This window comes from Oncorhynchus mykiss, chromosome 1, assembly GCF_013265735.2.
Source record: "Oncorhynchus mykiss isolate Arlee chromosome 1, USDA_OmykA_1.1, whole genome shotgun sequence".
Lineage (NCBI taxonomy): Eukaryota > Metazoa > Chordata > Actinopteri > Salmoniformes > Salmonidae > Oncorhynchus > Oncorhynchus mykiss.
The window spans coordinates 81,930,804-81,954,320 of record NC_048565.1 but is presented as its reverse complement, the minus strand read 5'-3'; the positions used below and the strand labels follow the sequence as shown (position 1 = coordinate 81,954,320).

Genomic DNA, 23,517 nt, shown 5'->3' with positions numbered 1-23,517 from the left:
TCTTCTTGGGTATGACGCTACAAGCTTGGCATACCTGTATTTGGGGAGTTTCTCCCATTCTTCTCTGCAGATCCTCTCAAGCTAAGTCAGGTTGGATGGGGAGCGTCGCTGCACAGTTATTTTCAAGTCTCTCCAGAGATGTTCAAATTAAGTTCAAGTCCGGGCTATGGCTGGGCCACTCAAGGACATTCACAGACGTGTCCCGAATCCACTCCTGCTTTGTCTTGGCTGTGTGCTTAGGGTCGTTGTCCTGTTGGAAGGTGAACCTTCGCCCCAGTCTGAGGTCCTGAGTGCTCTGGAGCAGGTTTTCCTCAAAGATCTCTCTGTACTTTGCACAGTTAATCTTTCCTTCGATCCTCACTAGTCTCCCAGTCCCTGCCTCTGAAAAACCTCCCCACAGTATGCTGCTGCCACCACCATGCTTCACCATATGGATGGTGACAGGTTTCCTCCAGACGTAACACTTGGCATTCAGGCCAGTCTTTATTTAATCAGACCAGAGAATCTTGGTTTATCATGGTCTGAGAGTCTTTAGGTACCTTTTGGCAAACTCCAAGCGGGCTGTCAGGTGCCTTTTACTGAGGAATGGCTTCCTTCTGGCCAGTCTATCATAAAGGCCTCATTGGTGCAATGGTGCAGAGATTGTTGTCCTCCTGGAAGTTTCTCCCATCTCCACAAAGGAACGTTGGAGCTCTGTCACCTCCCTGACCAAGGCCCTTCTCCCTCGATTGCTCAGTTTGGCCGGGAAGCCAGCTCTAGGAAGTCTTGGTAGTTCCAAATTTCTTCCATTTAAGAATGATGGAGACCTGTGTTATTTGGGATCTTCAATGCTGCAGAAATATTTTGGTACTCTTCCTGAGATCTGTGCGTCGACACAATCCTGTCTCAGAGCTCTACGGACAATTCCTTCGACGTCATGGCTTGGTTTTTGCTCTGACATGCATCGTCAACTGTGAGACCTTATATACAGTGGGGCAAAAAAGTATTTAGTCAGCCACCAATTGTGCAAGTTCTCCCACTTAAAAAGATGAGAGAGGCCTGTAATTTTCATCATAGGTACACTTCAACTATGACAGACAAAATGAGAAAAAAATCCATAAAATCACATTGTAGGATTTTTTATGAATTTATTTGCAAATTATGGTGGAAAATAAGTATTTGGTCACCTACAAACAAGCAAGATTTCTGGCTCTCACAGACCTGTAACTTCTTCTTTAAGAGGCTCCTCTGTCCTCCACTCGTTACCTGTATTAATGGCACCTGTTTGAACTTGTTATCAGTATAAAAGACAACTGTCCACAACCTCAAACAGTCACACTCCAAACTCCACTATGGCCAAGACCAAAGAGCTGTCAAAGGACACCAGAAACAAAATTGTAGACCTGCACCAGGCTGGGAAGACTGAATCTGCAATAGATAAGCAGCTTGGTTTGAAGAAATCAACTGTGGGAGCAATTATTAGGAAATGGAAGACATACAAGACCACTGATAATCTCCCTCGATCTGGGGCTCCACGCAAGATCTCACCCCGTGAGGTCAAAATGATCACAAGAACGGTGAGAAAAAATCCCAGAACCACACGGGGGGACCTAGTGAATGACCTGCAGCGAGCTGGGACCAAAGTAACAAAGCCTACCATCAGTAACACACTACGCCACCAGGGACTCAAATCCTGAAGTGCCAGACGTGTCCCCCTGCTTAAGCCAGTACATGTCCAGGCCCGTCTGAAGTTTGCTAGAGAGCATTTGGATGATCCAGAAGAAGATTGGGAGAATGTCATATGGTCAGATGAAACCAAAATATAACTTTTTTGGTAAAAACTCAACTCGTCGTGTTTGGAGGACAAAGAATGCTGAGTTGCATCCAAAGAACACCATACCTACTGTGAAGCATGGGGGTGGAAACATCATGCTTTGGGGCTGTTTTTCTGCAAAGGGACAAGGACGACTGATCCGTGTAAAGGAAAGAATGAATGGGGCCATGTATCGTGAGATTTTGAGTGAAAACCTTCCATCAGCAAGGGCATTGAAGATGAAACGTGGCTGGGTCTTTCAGCATTACAATGATCCCAAACACACCGCCCGGGCAACGAAGGAGTGACTTCATAAGAAGCATTTCAAGGTCCTGGAGTGGCCTAGCCAGTCTCCAGATCTCAACCCCATAGAAAATCTTTGGAGGGAGTTGAAAGTCCGTGTTGCCCAGCAACAGCCCCAAAACATCACTGCTCTAGAGGAGATCTGCATGGAGGAAAGGGACAAAATACCAGCAACAGTGTGTGAAAACCTTGTGAAGACTTACAGAAAACGTTTGACCTCTGTCATTGCCAACAAAGGGTATATAACAAAGTATTGAGATAAACTTTTGTTATTGACCATATACTTATTTTCCACCATACTTTGCAAATAAATTCATAAAAAATCCTACAATGTTATTTTCTGGATTTTTTTTCTCATTTTGTCTGTCATAGTTGAAGTGTACCTATAATGAAAATTACAGGCCTCTCTCATCTTTTTAAGTGGGAGAACTTGCACAATTGGTGGCTGACTAAATACTTTTTTGCCCCACTGTAGACAGGCGTGTGCCTTTCCAAATCATGTCCAATCAATTGAATTTACCACAGGTTGTAGAAACATCAAGGATTATCAATGGAATTTGGATGCACCTGATCTCAATTTCGAGTCTCATCGCAAAGAGTCTGAATATATACACTACCGTTAAAAAGTTTAGGGTCACTTAGAAATGTCCTTGATTAGCTGTTCAGGAGTCTTATGGCTTCGGGGATAGAAGCTTTAAGAAACCTTTTGGACCTAGAGTTGGTGCTCCAGTACCACTTGCTGTGCTGTAGCATAGAAAACAGTCTATGAATAGGGGGGCTGGAGTCTTTGGCAATAATTAAGGCCTTCCTTTGACACCGCCTGGTATAGAGGTCATGGATGGCAAGAAGCTTAGCACCAGTTATGTACTTGGCCGTACACACTACCCTCTGTAGTGCCTTGCAGTCAGAGGTAAAGCAGTTGCCATGCAACCCGTCAGGATGCTCTCGATGGTGCAGCTGTAGAAACTTTTGAGGATCTGGGGACCCATGGCGTTGTCGTGACCTCGTCACGACTGTCTTGGTGTGTTTGGTCCATGATAGTATGTTTGTGATGTGGACACCAAGGAACTTGAAGCTCTCAACCCGCCTGTCAAAGAGAATACGGGCGTATTCGGCCCTCCTTTTCCTGTAGTCCACGATAATTTCCTTTGTCTTGCTCACTTTGAGGGAGAGATTGTTGTCCTGGCACCACACTACCAGGTCTCTGACCTTCTCCCTATTGGCTGTCCAATTGTTGTAGGTGATCAGGCCTACCACTGTTGTGTCGTCGGCAAACTTAATGTTGGTGGAGTCGTCATTATTATGTTAAACCTAAAACAAATATGCTATGAATGTCATAAAAAACATACTTCTTTGGACATTTTGGAACATTATGCAACCTCTGTAAATATCACAAGAATATTATTGCAACATTAAGGGAACGTCCTGTGCAACCTGAGCTTATTTTGTGTTTTGGAAACCTCTCTCTTGTATTGTATCCACTGTTTCCACAACCTAATTAAATGTTCTGGGAACCTTAAAAGAACAGACGAAATGTGTTCTGGAAACATTCTTATTCTTTTAACCCTAAAAGATCGTTGGTAGAATCATCCGTACAACTGGACAGTTTTTGTGTTTTGGGAACATATTTTTTGTGATGTCTTCAATGTTTTTTCCAGACTGTTCCCACAACCTAATGAAACATTATGGGAACCTTCAAGAACAGAATGTGTTCTGGAAACGTTCTTGCAACATCAGTCCAATGTTTTATACAAACATTGTACTGTATAACCATCAACACGACTGGACAGTTATGTTATGAGAGCATTTGTTGCAACCTAACGAATGTTCTGGGAACTTTCACAGAACCAATTTTGGTTTGCTGGGAAAACCTTACTGGTAAATTGTGTTATTAGATTACCTGGAAACCTAATGAGAACTTTTGGGGAATGTTCTGTGGTAGTTTACAGATGTTGTGCCTAAAAGTTTAGTGAATGTAAGGAAAACATTACTGGTACATTGTGTTATTACTAAGCTAAGGATCCTGGGACTAAACACCTCCCTCTACAACTGGATCCTGAACTTCCTGATGGGCCGCCCCCAGGTGGTGAGGGTAGGTAACAACACATCTGCCACGCTGATCCTCAACACTGGAGCCCCTCAGTGGTGCGTGCTCAGTCCCCTCCTGTTCACCCACCCTCCTGTTCACCCATGCATGGCCAGGCACTACTCCAACACCATCATGACGTTTACAGACGAAACAACAATGGTAGGCCTGATCACCGACAACTACGAGACAGCCTATAGGGAGGTCAGAGACCTGGCTGTGTGGTGCCAGAATAACAACCTATCCCTCAATGTAACCAAGACTAAGGAGATGATTGTGGATTACAGGAAAAGGAGGACCGAACACACCCCCATTCTCATCGACGGGGCTGTAGTGGAGCAGGTTGAGAGCTTCAAGTTCCTTGGTGTCCACATCACCAACAAACTACAATGGTCCAAACACACCAAGACAGTTGTGAAGAGAGCATGGCAAAGCCTATTCCCCCTCAGGAAACTAAAAAGATTTGGCATGGGTCCTCAGATCCTCAAAAGGTTCTACAGCTGCAACATCGAGAGCATCCTGACTGGTTGCATCATTGCCTGGTGCGGCAACTGCTCGGCCTCCGATCGCAAGGCACTACAGAGGGTAGTGCGTACGGCCCAGTACATCACTGGGGCTAAGCTGCCTGCCATCATATCTACATGTACATACTACCTCAATCAGCCCGACTAACCGGTGCCTGTATATAGCCTCGCTACTGTTATTTTTCACTGTCTTTTTACTGTTGTTTTTATTTCTTTACTTACCTATTGTTCACCTAATACCTTTTTTTTTACTTAGAAATTGCACTGTTGGTTAAAGCCTGTAAGTAAGCATTTCACTGTAAGGTCGACACCTGTTGTATTCGGCGCAGGTGACAAATAAACTTTGATTTGTTTTGTTAATATTATCTGGAAACCTAATAAGAACTTTTGGGGAATGTTCTGTGGTGGTTGTTGCAGATGTTGTGCCTAACATTTTAGTGAATGTAAGGAAAACATTCCAAGGATATGGAATGAAGACAAAAAAAAAATCTATATCAAATGTTACCATGCTATTGTTAGGATTTTATCTAACGTTAGGATCTAACTATAACTTAAATGGGAATCTTAGCTAATGTTCTCGGTTTGTTGGGAAGAGTCCAAGAAAGTTAGCTTCACAGTGAAGAATATTACACATTTAAGGAGAAAAGCTTAAGTTAACAGATGGCAGACTTCAGGAATTGATCCAGGAATTGATCCAGTATTAGAAACGTGCTAAAATGTGTCAGCCTACGTAATTGTAAGTAGCTGAAATACATACTTTAAGTCAAGTTATCAAAGCTTGTTGATCTGTAAATGTATCAAAGATTCACTGAAGGTTCAGACAGAGGTATCCTGCATCTTTGAGGACAAACATAGAAAAGAAGAGTCAAGAACCAAAGTGACAAACATGCAGTTTGTGAGGAAGTGTTTATGCGGCATTGGTGACAGGGTGGCAGTTTTGCTTGCGTGTGTGCATGTGCGCATAGAGGAAACAGGAAACAGAGCTTTAGAGGTGGTGACAGAGACGGAGAGCTCTTCTGACCGTGCCTGTCTATCAGTATCATGGTCTATGTTGCATGACAAGCCTTTAGGTCACTACATGGATATCAAACGACTCAGTTTTACAACCTTTGGTAGTTCAACCACACATCAAAATCCAGAAATAATTGGTTAATTGGCCATAAAAATCTACATCAGGTCTCCGGACTTGAAACCCATTGAAGACCTGAGGTTTGAATTGAAGAGGGCAGTCCATAAGTGCAGGAGGAGGATCTGGAAGGATTCTGTATGGAGAATTGGTCTAAGATATCTCCTAACTCATAAAAGATTTTAGAAAAAGGCTCAGTGCCATTATCTTCATAAGGGGTGTCAATAATTTGACCCCATTTTTTAAAAATAAAATCACTTGTTAAACCAAATCTATTTCTGACCTATTATTATTATTTTAATGATTTATTTAATATAGTAATTTTTGCTCATCATCATCAAGGTTGACAATAATTTGGGACCCCACTCTAGCTCTACAGATTCATAATACAGAGAGTTTACTTTTTCGACAGGCTATTGTGCAGCTTTAGCAGGGAAGCCTTTCTGTGGGCTGTCAGAAAGACTATGGCGAACTAACAAGGTTTAACAAGACTGCTTAGGTTGATAGAACTGCATCTGATTGAAAAAGGTCAGCTCTCTCTCTTTTACACACGTACAAACTTTCTATGCTTTAGATCCAATCTCTGCTTTCTGCAAAATAACAATAATCATATGCCTTACTCATTGGTTCTACTACAAGGGCAAATGGAGGGTTTGGTCAGTTTTCTGAAATCTGTTTGAATTTCATGCTTATTCCTTTCCAAAGAAATAGGAATCCAAACCCTGTTTCTTCAGAGTAAAGTGTGAAGGGTGTCTCATTGAGTAATAAGGCTGTCATAAGAAGAGCTGCAGGAATATTTTCTTTACACCATGTAAATGAATGTAATGATTGCACAATGAACAATTGAGCTAATTTAACAGCGTATTATAGCTGTGGCAATTTTCTGGAAGATGATAGCTTTGAGACATTGATGCTCCTTTTTTCCAAACCAAACACCACCTATAACATTCTGCAATGCCAACAGTATTTGACAAAGTACTCTATTTGAGGCCAGAGGGACCACAACAAAATTATCGCCTGAAATGGGTGCCATGTTGAAATTGAGTTTCCCATCATTGTAGCAGGAGATAGCAGTTAACACAGTTTAAATTACATTTCTCTCCCCACTTTAGAGTGCTGCTACACTGGTTTGTATTGATTTTACCTATCTGCCAAGTGTGTGTATTTGTGTAAGTGCAAAAGCATCAGTTTCATCACAAGACCCAGTGATAAAGTGTTGTCACTATGATCTATGACAGCAGACATAACTTATCTCCTGACACACTCCAGTCTACTGTGTTTCTATCTAAACACTGATGTATAGGATACTGCAGATATACAATACGATCATTTTCCGTAATGATGTATATACAAAAAAAAAACAGACATTGTATAGGGGAGAGTGGGGTAAGTTGTGCCAAAGGGGTACGTTGAGCCACCCTTGTTTCTAGGAAACCATACACAAAATGTGTATTTTGACCAAATATTTAGGAAGAGGTCATCATTTCATGGAGTCCATAAAACAAGCAACCAGACGGAAAAAGTAAGGTGCAAATGATTTTCACCAAGTCAAATGAACTTATTGTTTGAGGTTTCATGATGCTTGTATCTAAACCAAAGTAGATAATTTAAAGATTGTTCAATACATCAGATAAGGTCTCTATACATTTCATCATGAGGTCCTAAACCTAGCAAGAAAGTGCATCCTTGTAGCTGCGTGGGCTAATATAGTCAAAATGTTTGCTTTGGGGGCTTCCCGAGTGGCACAGCGGTCTAAGGCACTGCATCGCAGTGCTAGCTGCGTCACTACAGATCCTGGTTCGATCCCAGGCTGTTTCGCAGTTGGCTGTGACAGGGAGACCCATGAGGTGGCACACAATTGGCCCAGCGTCGTCCGGGTTAGGGGAGGGTTTGGCCGGCCGGGTTGTCCTTATCCCATCACGCTCTAGCGACTCCTGTGGTGGGCCCGGGCGCAATGCATGCTGACACGGTCTCCCGGTGTACAGGGTTTCCTTCAATACATTGGTGCGGCTGGTTTCCGGGTTAAGTGAGAAGTGCGGCATGGCAGTGTCGTGTTTCGGAGAACGCACGGCTCTCGATCTTCGCCTCTCCCGAGTCCATACGGGAGTTGAAGCGATGGGACAAAACTAATTACCAACTGGATATCACGAAATTGGGGAGAAAAAGGGATATTTTTTTTATTTTTTATTGTTGAGCCAATGGCAAGTTGAGCAAACTGAAGTGTCTTCTTCCCAGGAGTAATACAAGGCATTATTGCTGGAATATGAGGTAACCACAGCGCCTGGCCTATGTTAAAAGCGTACACAGTGTTTGTTAGGTGTAAAGGCTGTGTTAAAATATGCATGTGAATTATGTTTGGGAAATAAAGATGCATGGTTTTTAAAAAGTAGTGGTAATATTTCATTCAGTACAGAAACTTGTAGGTAGCTTAGCAAACCCTGTCCTGCGACTCACCTTACTCCATACCCAGGGTAAGTTGTGCCAAGACCCCACTTTTTTTGGGACAAGCTATGTTTTCAAAACTGTAATGTTTACATACATTCTGATTATTTCCAGGAATACACAACATCCGGAAATATATGGAGATATCTTTGTTAGAAAGAATACTACATTTCTCTTGATGGAGTGATGCTGAATGCAAAGAATGGCTCAACTTACCCCAATCCCCCCTACAGTGCTTGCATTCACACACACAAATGTGCCTAGAATGCAGTATGAAGAGGGTATTCATAGTCTTACTCAATGTAGCTTTCCAAAGCAAAACTGTTACTGTAAAATTGTGTCCCTGCCCTCCCTATCATTAATTGCACAAATATGAAATTGGCTCATATTGGTGCGATAAACCTTATTGTCAAACAAAGTGCTGAGCCATTCTTAGCGAAAAAGTCCCCACGGCAACTTTAAAAATCCCTTGTCCGTTAATTTGCTATAAAATAGTATTCTGACAGAGGATTTGAAGCAGGGCTCAATGGGACTTCCCTGCATAAATAAAGATAAAAAATGTCCTGCATGCTGTCTGCAATGTGAAGCATATGTGACAGAATATTATATCATTACGTTGTCACTGCTGCCTTTGAAGATGATCAGATACTACACAGGTCCATGTGACTCCAGTGCTCCTCTCTACTGTAGACTAGAGCTCTCTCTCTTCTCTCTACTGTAGACTAGAACTGTCTCTTCTCTCTACTGTAGACTAGAGCTCTCTCTCTCCTCTCTACTGTAGAATAGAGCTCTCTCTCCTCTACTGTAGACTAGAGCTCTCGCTCTCCTCTCTACTGTAGACTCCCTAACTTCTTAGAGGACACATACAGATGTAGGATCTTCATTTTTCCCAGTTTGCTACATCAGGATACATTTTTCGTAAGGGAAAATCAAGTCTGAAATTTCAAAGTGGAAATGACAAACCTCAAATAGTTTCTCTCTCTCTCACACTCTCTCTCTCTGGATAGGACGGAAGGTGACACCTGGAGCCATGTTACTAGTGGTGCTTGGACAGGACGGAAGGTAACACCTGGAGCCATGTTACTAGGGGTGCTTGGACAGGATGGTAGGTAACACCTGGAGCCATGTTACTAGGGGTGCTTGGACAGGATGGAAGGTAACACCTGGAGCCATGTTACTAGGGGTGCTTGGACAGGACGGAAGGTAACACCTGGAGCCATGTTACTAGGGGTGCTTGGACAGGATGGAAGGTAACACCTGGAGCCATGTTACTAGGGGTGCTTGGACAGGATGGAAGGTAACACCTGGAGCCATGTTACTATGGGTGCTTGGACAGGATGGAAGGTAACACCTGGAGCCATGTTACTAGTGGTGCTTGGACAGGATGGAAGGTAACACCTGGAGCCATGTTACTATGGGTGCTTGGACAGGATGGAAGGTAACACCTGGAGCCATGTTACTAGTGGTGCTTGGACAGGATGGAAGGTAACACCTGGAGCCATGTTACTAGGGGTGCTTGGACAGGATGGAAGGTAACACCTGGAGCCATGTTACTAGGGGTGCTTGGACAGGATGGAAGGTAACACCTGGAGCCATGTTACTAGGGGTGCTTGGACAGGATGGAAGGTAACACCTGGAGCCATGTTACTAGGGGTGCTTGGACAGGATGGAAGGTAACACCTGGAGCCATGTTACTAGGGGTGCTTGGACAGGATGGAAGGTAACACCTGGAGCCATGTTACTAGGGGTGCTTGGACAGGATGGAAGGTAACACCTGGAGCCATGTTACTAGGGGTGCTTGGACAGGATGGAAGGTAACACCTGGAGCCATGTTACTAGGGGTGCTTGGACAGGACGGAAGGTAACACCTGGAGCCATGTTACTAGGGGTGCTTGGACAGGATGGAAGGTAACACCTGGAGCCATGTTACTAGGGGTGCTTGGACAGGACGGAAGGTAACACCTGGAGCCATGTTACTAGGGGTGCTTGGACAGGATGGAAGGTGACACCTGGAGCCATGTTACTAGGGGTGCTTGGACAGGACGGAAGGTAACACCTGGAGCCATGTTACTAGGGGTGCTTGGACAGGATGGAAGGTAACACCTGGAGCCATGTTACTAGGGGTGCTTGGACAGGATGGAAGGTAACACCTGGAGCCATGTTACTAGGGGTGCTTGGACAGGATGGAAGGTAACACCTGGAGCCATGTTACTAGGGGTGCTTGGACAGGATGGAAGGTAACACCTGGAGCTCGGTATGGCATGGGATCAAAGGCAGTGGAAAGAGACCTGCTCTGCTCTTTGTGTGTGTTACTGTACCATTCTCTTGGCAGTGAGAACCTAATAAGTACTTCTGCGACAGTGTGTGTGTGTGTGTCATCAATGCAACAGCCACGTCATTGGGTCCCTCTGGGTATATGAATGCATCAGCAAATCAATATTCCGTATGATGTGACAATAATATGCTAATGTTCATATTCAGAAACTGCAACTAGCCACAAAAAGTGATTACACAGTCTACAAAATATACCGTACCTGTACTATACATTAAACATGCATCCCCGGGAAGAATGGCTGCTGCTTTGGCAAAAGCTAATGGGTATCTGAATAAAGAAAGACAGCTGTTGGCTGATTCCATTTAAAGCAGAATCACTGACAGAGCAGTGGTGTTATAACAAGTCCTGATGGAGAGATTCAGGTGAAACAGGGACAAAGGTATTAACACACATAATGTTCTTCAAAATATTAGGACTTTCGGATTCCTAAGATTGGTAGCACTTTACTGTAGGGGGCCTTATGAATGCATTCATAATACTTTATAACAGCTACATAACACATAAAGACAGGACACCTACAGTAAAGAGTCACCAATCCTAGGCATCCGAAGGTCCTAATCTTTTTAAGTACATTATGTGTGTTAATACCTTTGTCCCTGTTTCACCTGAATCTCTCCATCAGGACTTGTTATAACACCACTGCTCTGTCAGTGATTCTGCTTTAAATGGAATCAGCCAACAGCTGTCTTTCTTTGAAGACAATTTACAGACAGTTGTCAAAAACCCTATAATGCTCAGGGCCAACCGTTGCTATAGTGACAAGACAGCTGTATAATTCCCCTGTCAATGATGTGATCTTCGGCTGCTGCCAATAACAAATCACAGCAGTTGGTAAAAATAGAATCGTGCCGAGTCTGACATTTTTTATAGCAAATAATGAAATAGTCTGTCAGGGTTTAAACTGAATAGAATCATACAGTAGTCTTTCCACTTGAATGTTCTGATGCCTTTCCAAGCTTCTTTCTATTCAGAACAAAACCTACAGCATGACCTTCACAATACACAAACCCCAACTCTTGGATTGTGTCTCCATCGTTAAAGTGTATAGAATCCCTACTAGGACTTAATTTATGCCACAATGGTGCACAAAACAACCTTGGAGCTCTGCAGGTTATGAAATGGAAACAAGGAGAGAAACCAATTCAGTATTGAAATGCACCTGTACAACCGCTGTACCTCTCACCGTCTCCCTCTTTGTCTCTCACCATGGAAACGGAGGCTGAGGTGCAGGGAGTGCATCTGAACCTGTTGTTCAGTGGGTGCTGTAAAGTAGTGAGTGAAACAGGGTCTACGTCCCAAACAGCACCCTGTTCCCTATGTAGTGTACTACTTTTGACCAGGGTCCATAGGGCTCTGGTCAAAAGTAATGCACTTGGTAAGGAATAGGGTGCCATTTGGGACGCACCCAGGGTGTGAGAGCAGCTGAGGCAGATGGTGCTGGAGGTAGTGAGTGATTGCAGGGGGATTGCTCGGCTCAATTGATCCTGCCTAGTATATTTCTCCTGGTTCTCCTGCTGCAGCTACTCCTAGACAACTGAGTGCCAGCCAGCCATATAACTGGTCTACGGTCTGTGCCCTATATGGCATGCGTGTGTCAGTCTCTGGCTGTCTTTAGACGTAGCCTTGCGAAATGGATGGATGGAATAAAAAGGATGGCTAGGTGATGATCATTCCCTACATTTTGCCATAACCACTGACAGATATGATATGAATCTCACCAGGTGAGATGATTCATCCCCGCTGAATGAACATTTCAAAGAGCCCAGGAGTGGCAAACACTTGTTATTTGCATACAAATGCTCATGCTGTTGTGATGCAAATATAATGATGCGAAATAGTGTCAGAAAATGGTTTTGGGGACAGTAGAGTGTTTGCTGTGCTTGCTGTTTCCTGGCCGGATGGAGTGCGGGGCCATCAATTCAGACAGTTTAAGGGGACATGAGATAATGGGTTGGTCAAATCAATTCAAAATAGAGACCTTAAAAGGCCCAATACAGCCATTTTTAGCTCAATATCAAATAATTTCTGGGTAACAAAGAAGTATCTTACTGCAATAGTTTTCCATACATTTTTTTAAAAATATATATATATATATATTTCTCAAGCAATAATTTTGCTAGGACTCACTGGGAGTGGTCTGAGTGGGGAAGGGAATAGCGCTAAAGTGATGGAGGAGCCTAATGTGATGTAAATGTGAAAACCAGCTGACATTGACAGAGAGGTTTGGAATGCTCTTTGTTATTGGTCTATTAAATTTATACCGCCTGGTGACGTCACCAGGCAAGCCAAAACTCCACCGATGAAAAACCTGCTAATTAGAAGTTCCTATGTAGATTTCATTTTCACCAAGCAACTATCAGGAAATAACAACGATCAAATTTGACTTTTACAGTGTTAGTTTCATCAGCTGTGGTACAATATGATACAAAACAGAGGTAAAACTGAATTTTGACTGCCTTGGCCTTTTAGGGTCAGTGGATCCCAAATGTATGATGGGGTGAACATGACAATATTACCAGATCGGGCTGCTCCAGTGTTCTGTTTATATAGAATCAATGAATTCAATTCTAACAACATCATCATGAGACTTGAGAGCATCATTTATTCATTCAGAATGCTACCACAAGGGGGAAAAGCAAACATAAAGGAACCCTTAACCCTTAGATCTGTTTCCCAAACCTCTCAGAGTTCCCCCAGCCAGTCCAGAATGTATTCCAGAATCCAAAGCTGATTCAAATGGTCACCTAACCATCAAGCCCATCTGTTAAATCAGCGGCGATAATTCTGGAATACATCATATGTGGACTGGATGGGGGTACTCCAGGAGAGGATTGGGAAATATTGCCTTAGATCATGACAAAAAAACATGGAGTCCCATGTACTCACATCCGATCATCATCATGGCGACAGCGAAGATCTTCTCTCCATCGGTGGTAGGGGCGATGTTTCCAAACCCTATACTGGTCAGAGAGGTCATGGTGAAGTATAGAGATGTGATGTAGACCGAGTCTTTGTTGGGGCCGCCCTCCCACTTCCCTGTGCCGCTGGCGTTGAAGCGGTATGGAGAGCCCACCGTCTCCCCCAGCATGTACAGCCAGCTGTCTGTCCGCAGGATGCCCGTTTCCTCGTCTATCACCTCATAGTCACCAATACTGTACCTGTTATAGTCAGTCAAGATGAAAAGATATTGAGCCACTCTTGGTAGAACAATGGAAGTTTGCTTTAAAAAATGTATCCTTTATTGTTAAAGCCTAGTTAGACAACCAACCAGGTGATACCGGTTAGGTTGAGAAGAGAAAGAACCATGTTAGGGGTAGGAGTTAGGTTTAGGGGTTATGGTTAAGGGGTAGGGGCTAGGTTTATGTTTAGGGGTAGGGGTTAGGTTTAAGGGGGATGGGAAGGGATAGGTTTCTGTTTAGGGGTAGGCTTTATGTTTAGGGGCTAGGGTTAAGGGGTAAGGGAAGGGATAGGGTTAGGTTTAGGGGTAGGAGTTAGGGTTAAGGGAAGGGATAGGTTTATGTTTAGGGGTAGGGGTTAGGTTTAAGGGGGATGGGAAGGGATAGGTTTCTGTTTAGGGGTAGGCTTTATGTTTAGGGGCTAGGGTTAAGGGGTAAGGGAAGGGATAGGTTTATGTTTAGGGGTTAGGTTTAGGGGTAGGAGTTAGGGTTACGGGAAGGGATAGGTTTATGTTTAAGGGTAGGGGTAGGGGTTAGGTTTAGTGTTAGTGTTAGGGTTAAGGGTACCTCTACAACACAGGTCAGAGGTTGGTTCACTTTGCTTAGGGGATTAAGAAAATAATGCATGTCAATGCTGGTGAGAAACAGAAACGCACTTCTCCCACATGACATTGTCAACACTACAGAGCATGGCGGTTTTTAAAGGCGCTGTTTCTCAACCCTGTTACTCATTGACTCCCAAGTTGTTTTGTTTTGTATTTTTGTTCTAATCCACCGCTAGGACATCTGATTCAACTTGAACACTAATCCACAACCAATCTTCTAGATGAATTAAATTAGGTGTGGTAGAACAAAAGCATGCCACAGCTGGGGATCAGAGGGGGATGTATTAGGAAACACTGAAGAAATATGCAATTAACAAATACAGTCGTCAGATTGTTTTGACTACTGTGATCATATATCAAAATATGATCAAAGTTTATTTTGAAGGGTACCAACATAATGGCTTCCTATCACATGAATAACTCCTATAACAGGTTTTGCCAACCCTCTCCTTGGGGACCACCAGACGGTTTACATCTTTGTTGTCTAATCGTCAAGGTTTGACTAGTTAAAATCAGGTGTGCCAGTTTAGGGCTACCGCAAATATCTGCAACATCTGGTGGTCCTGGATGAGAGGGTTGGAAAGTACTGTCATAACACATTAAAGGCAGACTCAGCGATATGACATAGATGCACAATGTGAACAGCATAGTGGGACAATTTCCGCAAATAAGACCGTTGAAGCAGGAGCTTAAACTTCTCCTCTCTTTTGTCCCGTACCTACCATGTTGTAACAGCGTGAAGTGAACTTGTGCACATGCTCAGATACTTTGTGTGACAGTGTGAGAGCAAAGTCTTGCATGTCGCTATTGCAATGCTGCTCGTGACAACATCATTTCACTGAAATCTACTTTTAATATACAGTAAATCAGTCAGAACAGTACCAGATGCAGGCCAGCCAGTGGGCAGCCAGGCCAAAGACACACACCAACAGGACGAGGACGGCGGCTCCATACTCAATGTAGTGGTCCAGTTTACGAGCTACCCTGCCCAAACGCAGCAGCCGGACCACCTTCAGAGAACTGAACAGACTGCTGATCCCCTGAGAGAGAGAGAGAAAGAGAGAGAGAGAAAGAGAGAAAGAGAGAGATTTACATAATGTCTCAGTTCTATGGAAACAGTAGGGTTGTCCTGTATTTTAAGAGCCATTACTTCAGGTGCAAACAAATACCAGGATTAACACAACTGCATCATATTTTTACCCAAACCAACTCAGTGAGTTTGATAATGAAAGGCCTACTTGAGTGACAGCTCGATGGTTCCAGTTCTTCACGTTCCACAAATAAACACAGGTAGAGGGACCATGCAAACAGAATGAAACAGGGGGATGAAGAAGAAAAGAAAGAAAGTAGTGAGCATGATCAAAACCGAAAAGAAGATCAAATTAAAAAAACTAAACATATACAAATTATTAGGTAAATCACATTAATGTAAAAAGGATAATGTGATAAAAAAATACAACAAGTTGCGACACTAAACCTAGTCTCTGTTAGATTTTATTTGTATTACTAATGTGGTTTATTGAGCATGGTGGAATGCGACGAACATGTTACCTAGTAACAATTTCAGTTGACCAATTTCAATGCACATCCCAAAATATTGCAGTGAAGCTGCAAATAAACTCATCAAAAAAAGAAACGTCCCTTTTTCAGGACCCTGTCTTTCAAAGAACATTCGTAAAAATCCAAATAACTTCACAGATCTTCTTTGTAAAGGGTTTAAACACTGTTTTCCATGCTTGTTCAATGAACCATGAACAATTAATGAACATGCACCTGCGGAACGGTCGTTAAGACACTAACAGCTTACAGACGGTAGGCAATTAAGGTCACAGTTCTGAAAACTTAGGACACCAAAGAGGCCTTTGTACTGACTCTGAAAAACACCAAAAGAAAGATGTCCAGGGTCCCTGCTCATCTCCATGAACGTGCCTTAGGCATGCTGCAAGGAGGCATGAGGACTGCAGATGTGGCCCAGGGTCCCTAAAATAAATTGCAATGTCTGTCCTGTGAGACGCCTAATAGAGCACTACAGGGAGACAGGGCGGACGGGTGATCGTCCTCGCAGTGGCAGACCACGAGAAACAACACCTGCACAGGATCGTTACATCCGAACATCACACCTGTGGGAAAGGTACAAGTTGGCAACAACAACTGCCAGAGTTACACCAGGAGCGCACAATCCTCACCAGACATTACCGGCAACAATGTCGCCTATGGGCCCAAACCCACCGTCGCTGGACCAGACAGGACTGGCAAAAAGTGCTCTTCACTGACGAGTCGTGGTTTTGTCTCACCAGGGGTGATGGTCGGATTCGCAATTATCGTTAAAGGAATGAGCGTTACCGAGGCCTGTACTCTGGAGCGTTACACCGAGGCATGTACTCTGGAGCGTTACACCGAGGCCTGTACTCTGGAGCGTTACACCGAGGCCTGTACTCTGGAGCGTTACACCGAGGCCTGTACTCTGGAGCGTTACACCGAGGCCTGTACTCTGGAGCGTTACACCGAGGCATGTACTCTGGAGCGTTACACCGAGGCCTGTACTCTGGAGCGTTACACCGAGGCCTGTACTCTGGAGCGTTACACCGAGGCCTGTACTCTGGAGCGTTACACCGAGGCCTGTACTCTGGAGCGTTACACCGAGGCCTGTACTCTGGAGCGTTACACCGAGGCCTGTACTCTGGAGCAGGATCGATTTGGAGGTGGAGGGTCCGTCATGGTCTGGGGCGTTGTGTCACAGCACATCCTCCTCCCTCATGTGGTACCCTTCCTGCAGGCTCATCCTGACATGACCCTCCAGCATGACAATGCCACCAGCAATACTGCTCGTTCTGTGCATGATTTCCTGCAAGACAGGAATGTCAGTGTTCTGCCATGGCCAGCGAACAGCCCGAATCTCAATCCTATTGAGCACGTCTGGGACCTGTTGGATCGGAGGGTGAGGGCTAGGGCCATTCCCCAAAGAAATGTCTGGGAACTTGCGGGTGCCTTAGTGGAAGAGTGGGGTAACATCTCTCAGAACTGGCAAATCTGGTGCAATCCATGAGGAGGAGATGCACTGCAGTACTTAATGCAGCTGGTGGCCACACCAGATACTGACTGTTACTTTTGATTTTAACCCCCCCTTTGTTCAGGGACACATTATTCAATTTCTGTTAGTCACATGTCTGTGGAACTTGTTCAGTTTATGTCTCAGTTGTTGAATCTTGTTATGTTCATCCAAATATTTACACATGTTACATTTGTTGAAAATAAATGCAGTTGACAGTGAGAGGACGTTTATTTTTTTTGCTGAGTTTAGATCATTTTTGTAAGGATCTGTAGACCTGTAATTTCTGATAAGATGACATGGCTGGAGAGAGAGGAGATGCGAGGCCATGGAGGTGGTCGAAGTCACAAATTGAATTCCGAATTCTTCTGGATACATGCATTTACATTCAATATGCAAGATGTGAGCGCAAGATACATCTTAGACGCAAGGGTATAGTACATAATGAATTGCATGGCAATTCCGCCTACAGTTTGGTGATCAGAGTGGAATGGTATAATAACCTTGGGGGTTAAAAGACAAACAGCTCAAAGGCAGTGAGACAATTATTCTTCTGTCTCAAGATTATGTAGTCATCCTGATTTCCGTTTACATGCATCATTGCAGACGTTGGCTGAAATGAAACTGATACAACTTTCAGTTGAACAATGAGAGCAGAGAAACATCTGCTACTATGGGTACAGCTTGAGCCAGTTCAAGGTCGGATTGTCACGAGTTGAGGCCTCTACTGTGTGATCTGGGGCACAGAGAACGATGGAGAGACCATTTTAAGCTATATGTGTGAAATTATGCTGGTCACTCATGATATGATTGCAAGCAAAGATATGTAATATGTAAGCATCTGATTGGAGTTGTCCTCCGTTCTCAATAACTCCTTTGATTGATTAGGCTCCACCCTATACGTTCTCAACTCTACTCCGTCCCCAGATTACTGTGGCTTTTTAGCTGCAAACTGAAAAAACGTTGCTATTCCTAGTACATGTAATAGAAAGTCAACATTTCCACTTGATTATTTGTAGTGGCAGTTTAGACTCGAAACAGACACGTTCGCCATAGACTGCTGTCACGCCCTTAGAGATCCTTTTTATGTCTCTATTTTGGTTTGGTTGTACTTTGCTGTACTTATCCCTTGTAGGTATAAAGCATGTTGAGGCCTTTATAATGTTATAACTTTAATGCCTAAAATAAGCCTCACAAATCCTTTATCAAGCCTACTGTATGTAGATGCTTCACAAATCCTTTATCAAGCAGATTTAAACTCAGCAAAAAAAGAAACGTCTTCTCACTGTCAACTGTTTTTTTCAGCAAATTAACAAGATTCAACAACAGACATAAACTGAACAAGTTCCACAGACATGTGACTAACATAAATGGAATAATGTGTCCCTGAACAAAGGGGGTGTCAAAAGTAAAAGTCAGTATCTGGTGTGGCCACCAGCTGCATTAAGTACTGCAGTGCATCTCATCCTCATGGATTGCACCAGATTTGCCAGTTCTTGCTGTGAGATGTTACCCCACTCTTCCACCAAGGTACCTGCAAGTTCCCGAACATTTCTGGGAGGAATGGCCCTAGCCCTCACCCTCCGATCCAACAGGTCCCAGACGTGCTCAATGGGATTGAGATCCGAGCTCTTCGCTAGCCATGGCAGAACACTGACATTCCTGTCTTGCAGGAAATAACACACAGAACGAGCAGTATGGCTGGTGGCATTGTCATGCTTGAGGGTCATGTCAGGATGAGCCTGCAGGAAGGGTACCACATGAGGGAGGACGATGTGTTCCCTCTCACGCAGTGTTGGGATTTCCTGCAATGACAACAAGCTCAGTCCAATGATGCTGTGACACACCACCACAGACCATGACGGACCCTCCACCTCCAAATCAATCCCGCTTCAGAGTACAGGCCTCAGTGTAACGCTCATTCCTTTGACGATAAACATGAATCTGACCATCACCCCTGGTGAGACAAAACCGTGACTCGTCAGTGAAGAGCACTTTTTGCCAGTCCTGTCTGGTCCAGCGACGGTGGGTTTGTGCCCATAGGCGGCGTTGTTGCCAGTGATGTCTGGTGAGGACCTGCCTTACAACAGGCCTACAAGCCCTCAGTCCAGCCTCTCTCAGCCTATTGTGGACAGTCTGAGCACTGATGGAGGGATTGTGCGTTCCTGGTGTAACTCAGGCAATTGTTGTTGCCATCCTGTACCTGTCCCGCAGGTGTGATGTTCGGATGTACCGATCCTGCACAGCTGTTGTTACACATCTGCAGTTCTCATGCCTCCTTGCAACATGCCTAAGGCACATTCACACAGATGAGCAGGGACCCTGGGCATCTTTCTTGGTGTTTTTCAGAGTCGGTACAAAGGCCTCTTTAGTGTCCTAAGTTTTCTTAACTGACCTTAATTGCCTACCGTCTGTAAGCTGTTAGTGTCTTAACGACCGTTCCACAGGTGCATGTTCATTAATTGTTTATGGTTCATTGAACAAGCATGGAAAACAGTGTTTAAACCCTTTACAATGAAGATCTGTGAAGTTATTTGGATTTTTACAGGTTTTCTTTGAAAGACAGGGTCCTGAAAAAGGGAAGTTTATTGTTTTGCTGAGTTTAGATGATTCACGTGAGCAAATGTACAACCAAAAGTACTAAAATTACTTGATGATCAAGCCCTTTAATGACATTAGGCCACATGAATCCCCAGTCATACAGACATGTATATGTTGTTTTCCTTGTCCATAGCAGCTGGCTGGACAGAGTCTGGTTTTCCCTGTCCATAGCAGCTGGCTGGACAGAGTCTGGTTTTCCCTGTCCATAGCAGCTGGCTGGACAGAGTCTGGTTTTCCCTGTCCATAGCAGCTGGCTAGACAGAGTCTGGTTTTCCCTGTCCATAGCAGCTGGCTGAACAGAGTCTGGTTTTCCCTGTCCATAGCAGCTGGCTGGACAGAGTCTGGTTTTCCCTGTCCATAGCAGCTGGCTGGACAGAGTCTGGTTTTCCCTGTCCATAGCAGCTGGCTAGACAGAGTCTGGTTTTCCCTGTCCATAGCAGCTGGCTGGACAGAGTCTGGTTTTCCCATGTCCATAGCAGCTGGCTGGACAGAGTCTGGTTTTCCCTGTCCATAGCAGCTGGCTGGACAGAGTCTGGTTTTCCCTGTCCATAGCAGCTGGCTGGACAGAGTCTGGTTTTCCCTGTCCATAGCAGCTGTCTGGACAGAGTCTGGTTTTCCCTGTCCATAGCAGCTGGCTGGACAGAGTCTGGTTTTCCCTGTCCATAGCAGCTGGCTAGACAGAGCCTGGTTTTCCCTGTCCATAGCAGCTAGCTGGACAGAGCCTCGTCAGGCTGACAGTGAATGTCCTGGTGTCTGTCAGCATTAACCGCGGCGCGAGTTGAGAAGCTGAAAGACTAGAGGCCGACAAAGTGCTGTACCTGCATATACAATAGACTTGGTGCCTCTCACAGTCCTGTTAGCATCAGCCTGTTAAGCACCACTGCAGCACTTTATACCACCGACACAGCCAAGTCCTTCATCCACCAACAACTCACAAAGGGACACATCAGGACGCTACCACAGATGTAGGCACAAACGGAGGCATGCACACACACAGTACTGGCTCCTAAATTGAGTCTAGTTTGGTTTGTCTAAATGACAACTGAAGGTAACAACCGTTTGTAGCCCTAGGCCACATGTAAACACATTCCACGAGGGCTGAGTGTCTGGAGTTTTTCGCTCCTCCCTTGTACTTGATTGATGCATGAAGGTCACTAATTAGTAAGGAACTACCCTCACCTGGTTGTCTACGTCTTAATTAAAAGGAAAAACCAAAAACCTGCAGACAATCGGCCCTCTGGAGAATGAGTTTGACACCCCTGTCCTGGGCCTATAGGGGCAACAGTGTGCGTGTGTGTGTGTGTGTGTGCGAGAGAGAACAGTGTGCACATTGTGCAGTGCATGCTAATAATGAAGGTGACCTGAGTAATCAATAGGCCTGGTAGTGTATCATTATCCATCTGTAAATCTGTTGACACCGAAACCCTGCATGGTACAATGAGCCAGAGATGCATTAAACGTTATAATTCAAACTAAAAAGGTGCTTAAATGGCGTTTACGTGCATTGACCCTCTATTACACCCTGTGCTTTCACATATCCAGTAGCGTCAGGGGCCATATTCACTAAGGGAGTGAACGTTATTAATAAACGTTATAATAAAAGGCTTGCATGGAGAAAATCGGACCTCTAAAATGACAATGGATGGCCTGCTCTATAAGCAGTGAATACCTCCAGGGCTGTATTTACTAAGCGTGTCAGAATAGGAATGTAAATCTATCAAGGATATAGTTCCACCTGTCCATATAATCATTCATTCATTCTGATCTAAAAGGCAAAACTGTTCCTATATTTATAGATTTTTTTTAATTTAACCTTCATTTAACTGTACCAGCACTCCTACTCTGAGACTCTGAATACGGACTCAGATCTGTCACGAGAAATAGCTTGAGATCAGAATGGACCTGAACAATATTTAAAGACTTCAAAGAAACACCAATATCATGTTTTATTCAACATTACTATCCATTAGATAGACTTGGCACTGTTTTTAACAATAATTGGCTGTGGGATTGATTGTGAGAAACTTTAGAGGTGCTGATTTGGCTTAAATTGGGGGAAGGGAAATGGAGTGTATTGATTGTAGAGGGATTTATTGCATCTTAAATGACTCCGGGTTATGGTTCAGCTTCCTGTTTGGTCAGAGCTCCATTTGACCAATTACTATTAATGTTAGACCTCTGTACAGATTCCTCTGCATAGCCAATCACACATTGGTTGGTAAATGTTCATACATACATAGATCCAGTCCTGCAGCTGCACGTCGGGCTAGCGGCGCTGCTAACACTACGGCTACACTTTGAAGGCTACGCTAATTCTAGTTCTATGGCTGTAGCTGTGCGGCTGGCTAGCTGTGCTAACGCTATAGTACAGCAGCTATCCCCTCCACCAGAGATCTCATTTACATGACGACAGGAGAAATCCCGAATCCCTTGACACATAATTAAAGCAGACGTCAAACCAGGCGGACAAGTTATTTTTAGAAGAAAGAAAATCTATAGAAAAGGGGAGATAGAGAGAGAAAAGACAAAGATAATTTTTTTGTTTTGTCTCTTTGCATCTCTCTCCTTGCACGTTGAGAAACTAACAATGCATTTCACTGCATTTCAGTGAGACGTCAGTCTCCAAACCAAATGCTGTACTGATGGCTAGGGGTAGAATTCACATGTAAAACACAAAGAATTAGGCTAGCAGACTCTTCTCCCAGCTCCATTTTATGAGATCTTCTTCACAAGCAGGGTTAGGGAGCAACATATTACATTTAATTCGTTACATGTAAGAGATTACAAAAAAACGGCAACTGTAATCCTTTACCAGCAAAACATTTGTAAATCAGATTACAGACACTTGAAAACTAGATGATTACTTTGAGGATTACTTTTAAATTCAGAAAGGATGTTTTAAAAAAAAAATATTTGACACTTCTCTGTTTTCTCAATGACATTCAAATCAGAATTGAAAAAAGTTTGTTCCATCTGACCACAAGTCAGAGACCACTATGACGACACACCAAATGATGACCACAAGTCAGAGACCACTATGACGATACACCAAATGGGTTTGATGGATCATAGGAACAGGCTTTTGTAGGCTACAGTCCAAGCTATGTCTTCCAATGGTGCGACTGCTGTCGGCATCCAAAGATCATCCAACTTGAATAAACGCTTGGCGGTAAGGATGACAGTAGTGGTGTAGTCTACAGCGATATGGATATCATTTATTATTGATATCTACAAAGCACATTGATGTGAATCACACTGCTGCCCTCACATTTAGCTATTTGCGCCTGACGGATTGTGGTTGTTGTGGATGGCTTGTTCACAAATCGAAATGTATATTTCAACCCAATAATGGTTAAATTCAAGAAGTTTAAGCTGCCTATCAATCATTGTTTTTGAAACCAGTGGACAGCCAGAAAAAAATGCCTATTGCAACAGCTGCATAGTGTGTATCCCAGCCTATAGAATAAAAGTAGGGCTT

General features: G+C 43.9%; 1 protein-coding gene across 5 annotated transcripts in view; it reads right to left on the bottom strand.

The window, feature by feature from the left end:
- Positions 1-23,517, bottom strand: part of LOC110530536 (potassium voltage-gated channel subfamily H member 1-like) — a 93,536-nt gene that overhangs the window by 49,333 nt on the left and 20,686 nt on the right. For 3 of the 5 annotated variants that reach the window (XM_036986897.1, XM_036986898.1, XM_036986899.1), the window contains 3 exons: positions 15,628-15,654; positions 15,272-15,429; positions 13,495-13,766 (listed from right to left, as the gene is read on the bottom strand). In XM_036986897.1, the coding sequence (XP_036842792.1) occupies positions 13,495-13,766; positions 15,272-15,429; positions 15,628-15,654 (457 nt within the window). The remainder of the gene's footprint in view (positions 1-13,494; positions 13,767-15,271; positions 15,430-15,627; positions 15,655-23,517) is intronic. The other 2 variants (XM_036986900.1, XM_021613755.2) reach the window with 1 other exon arrangement.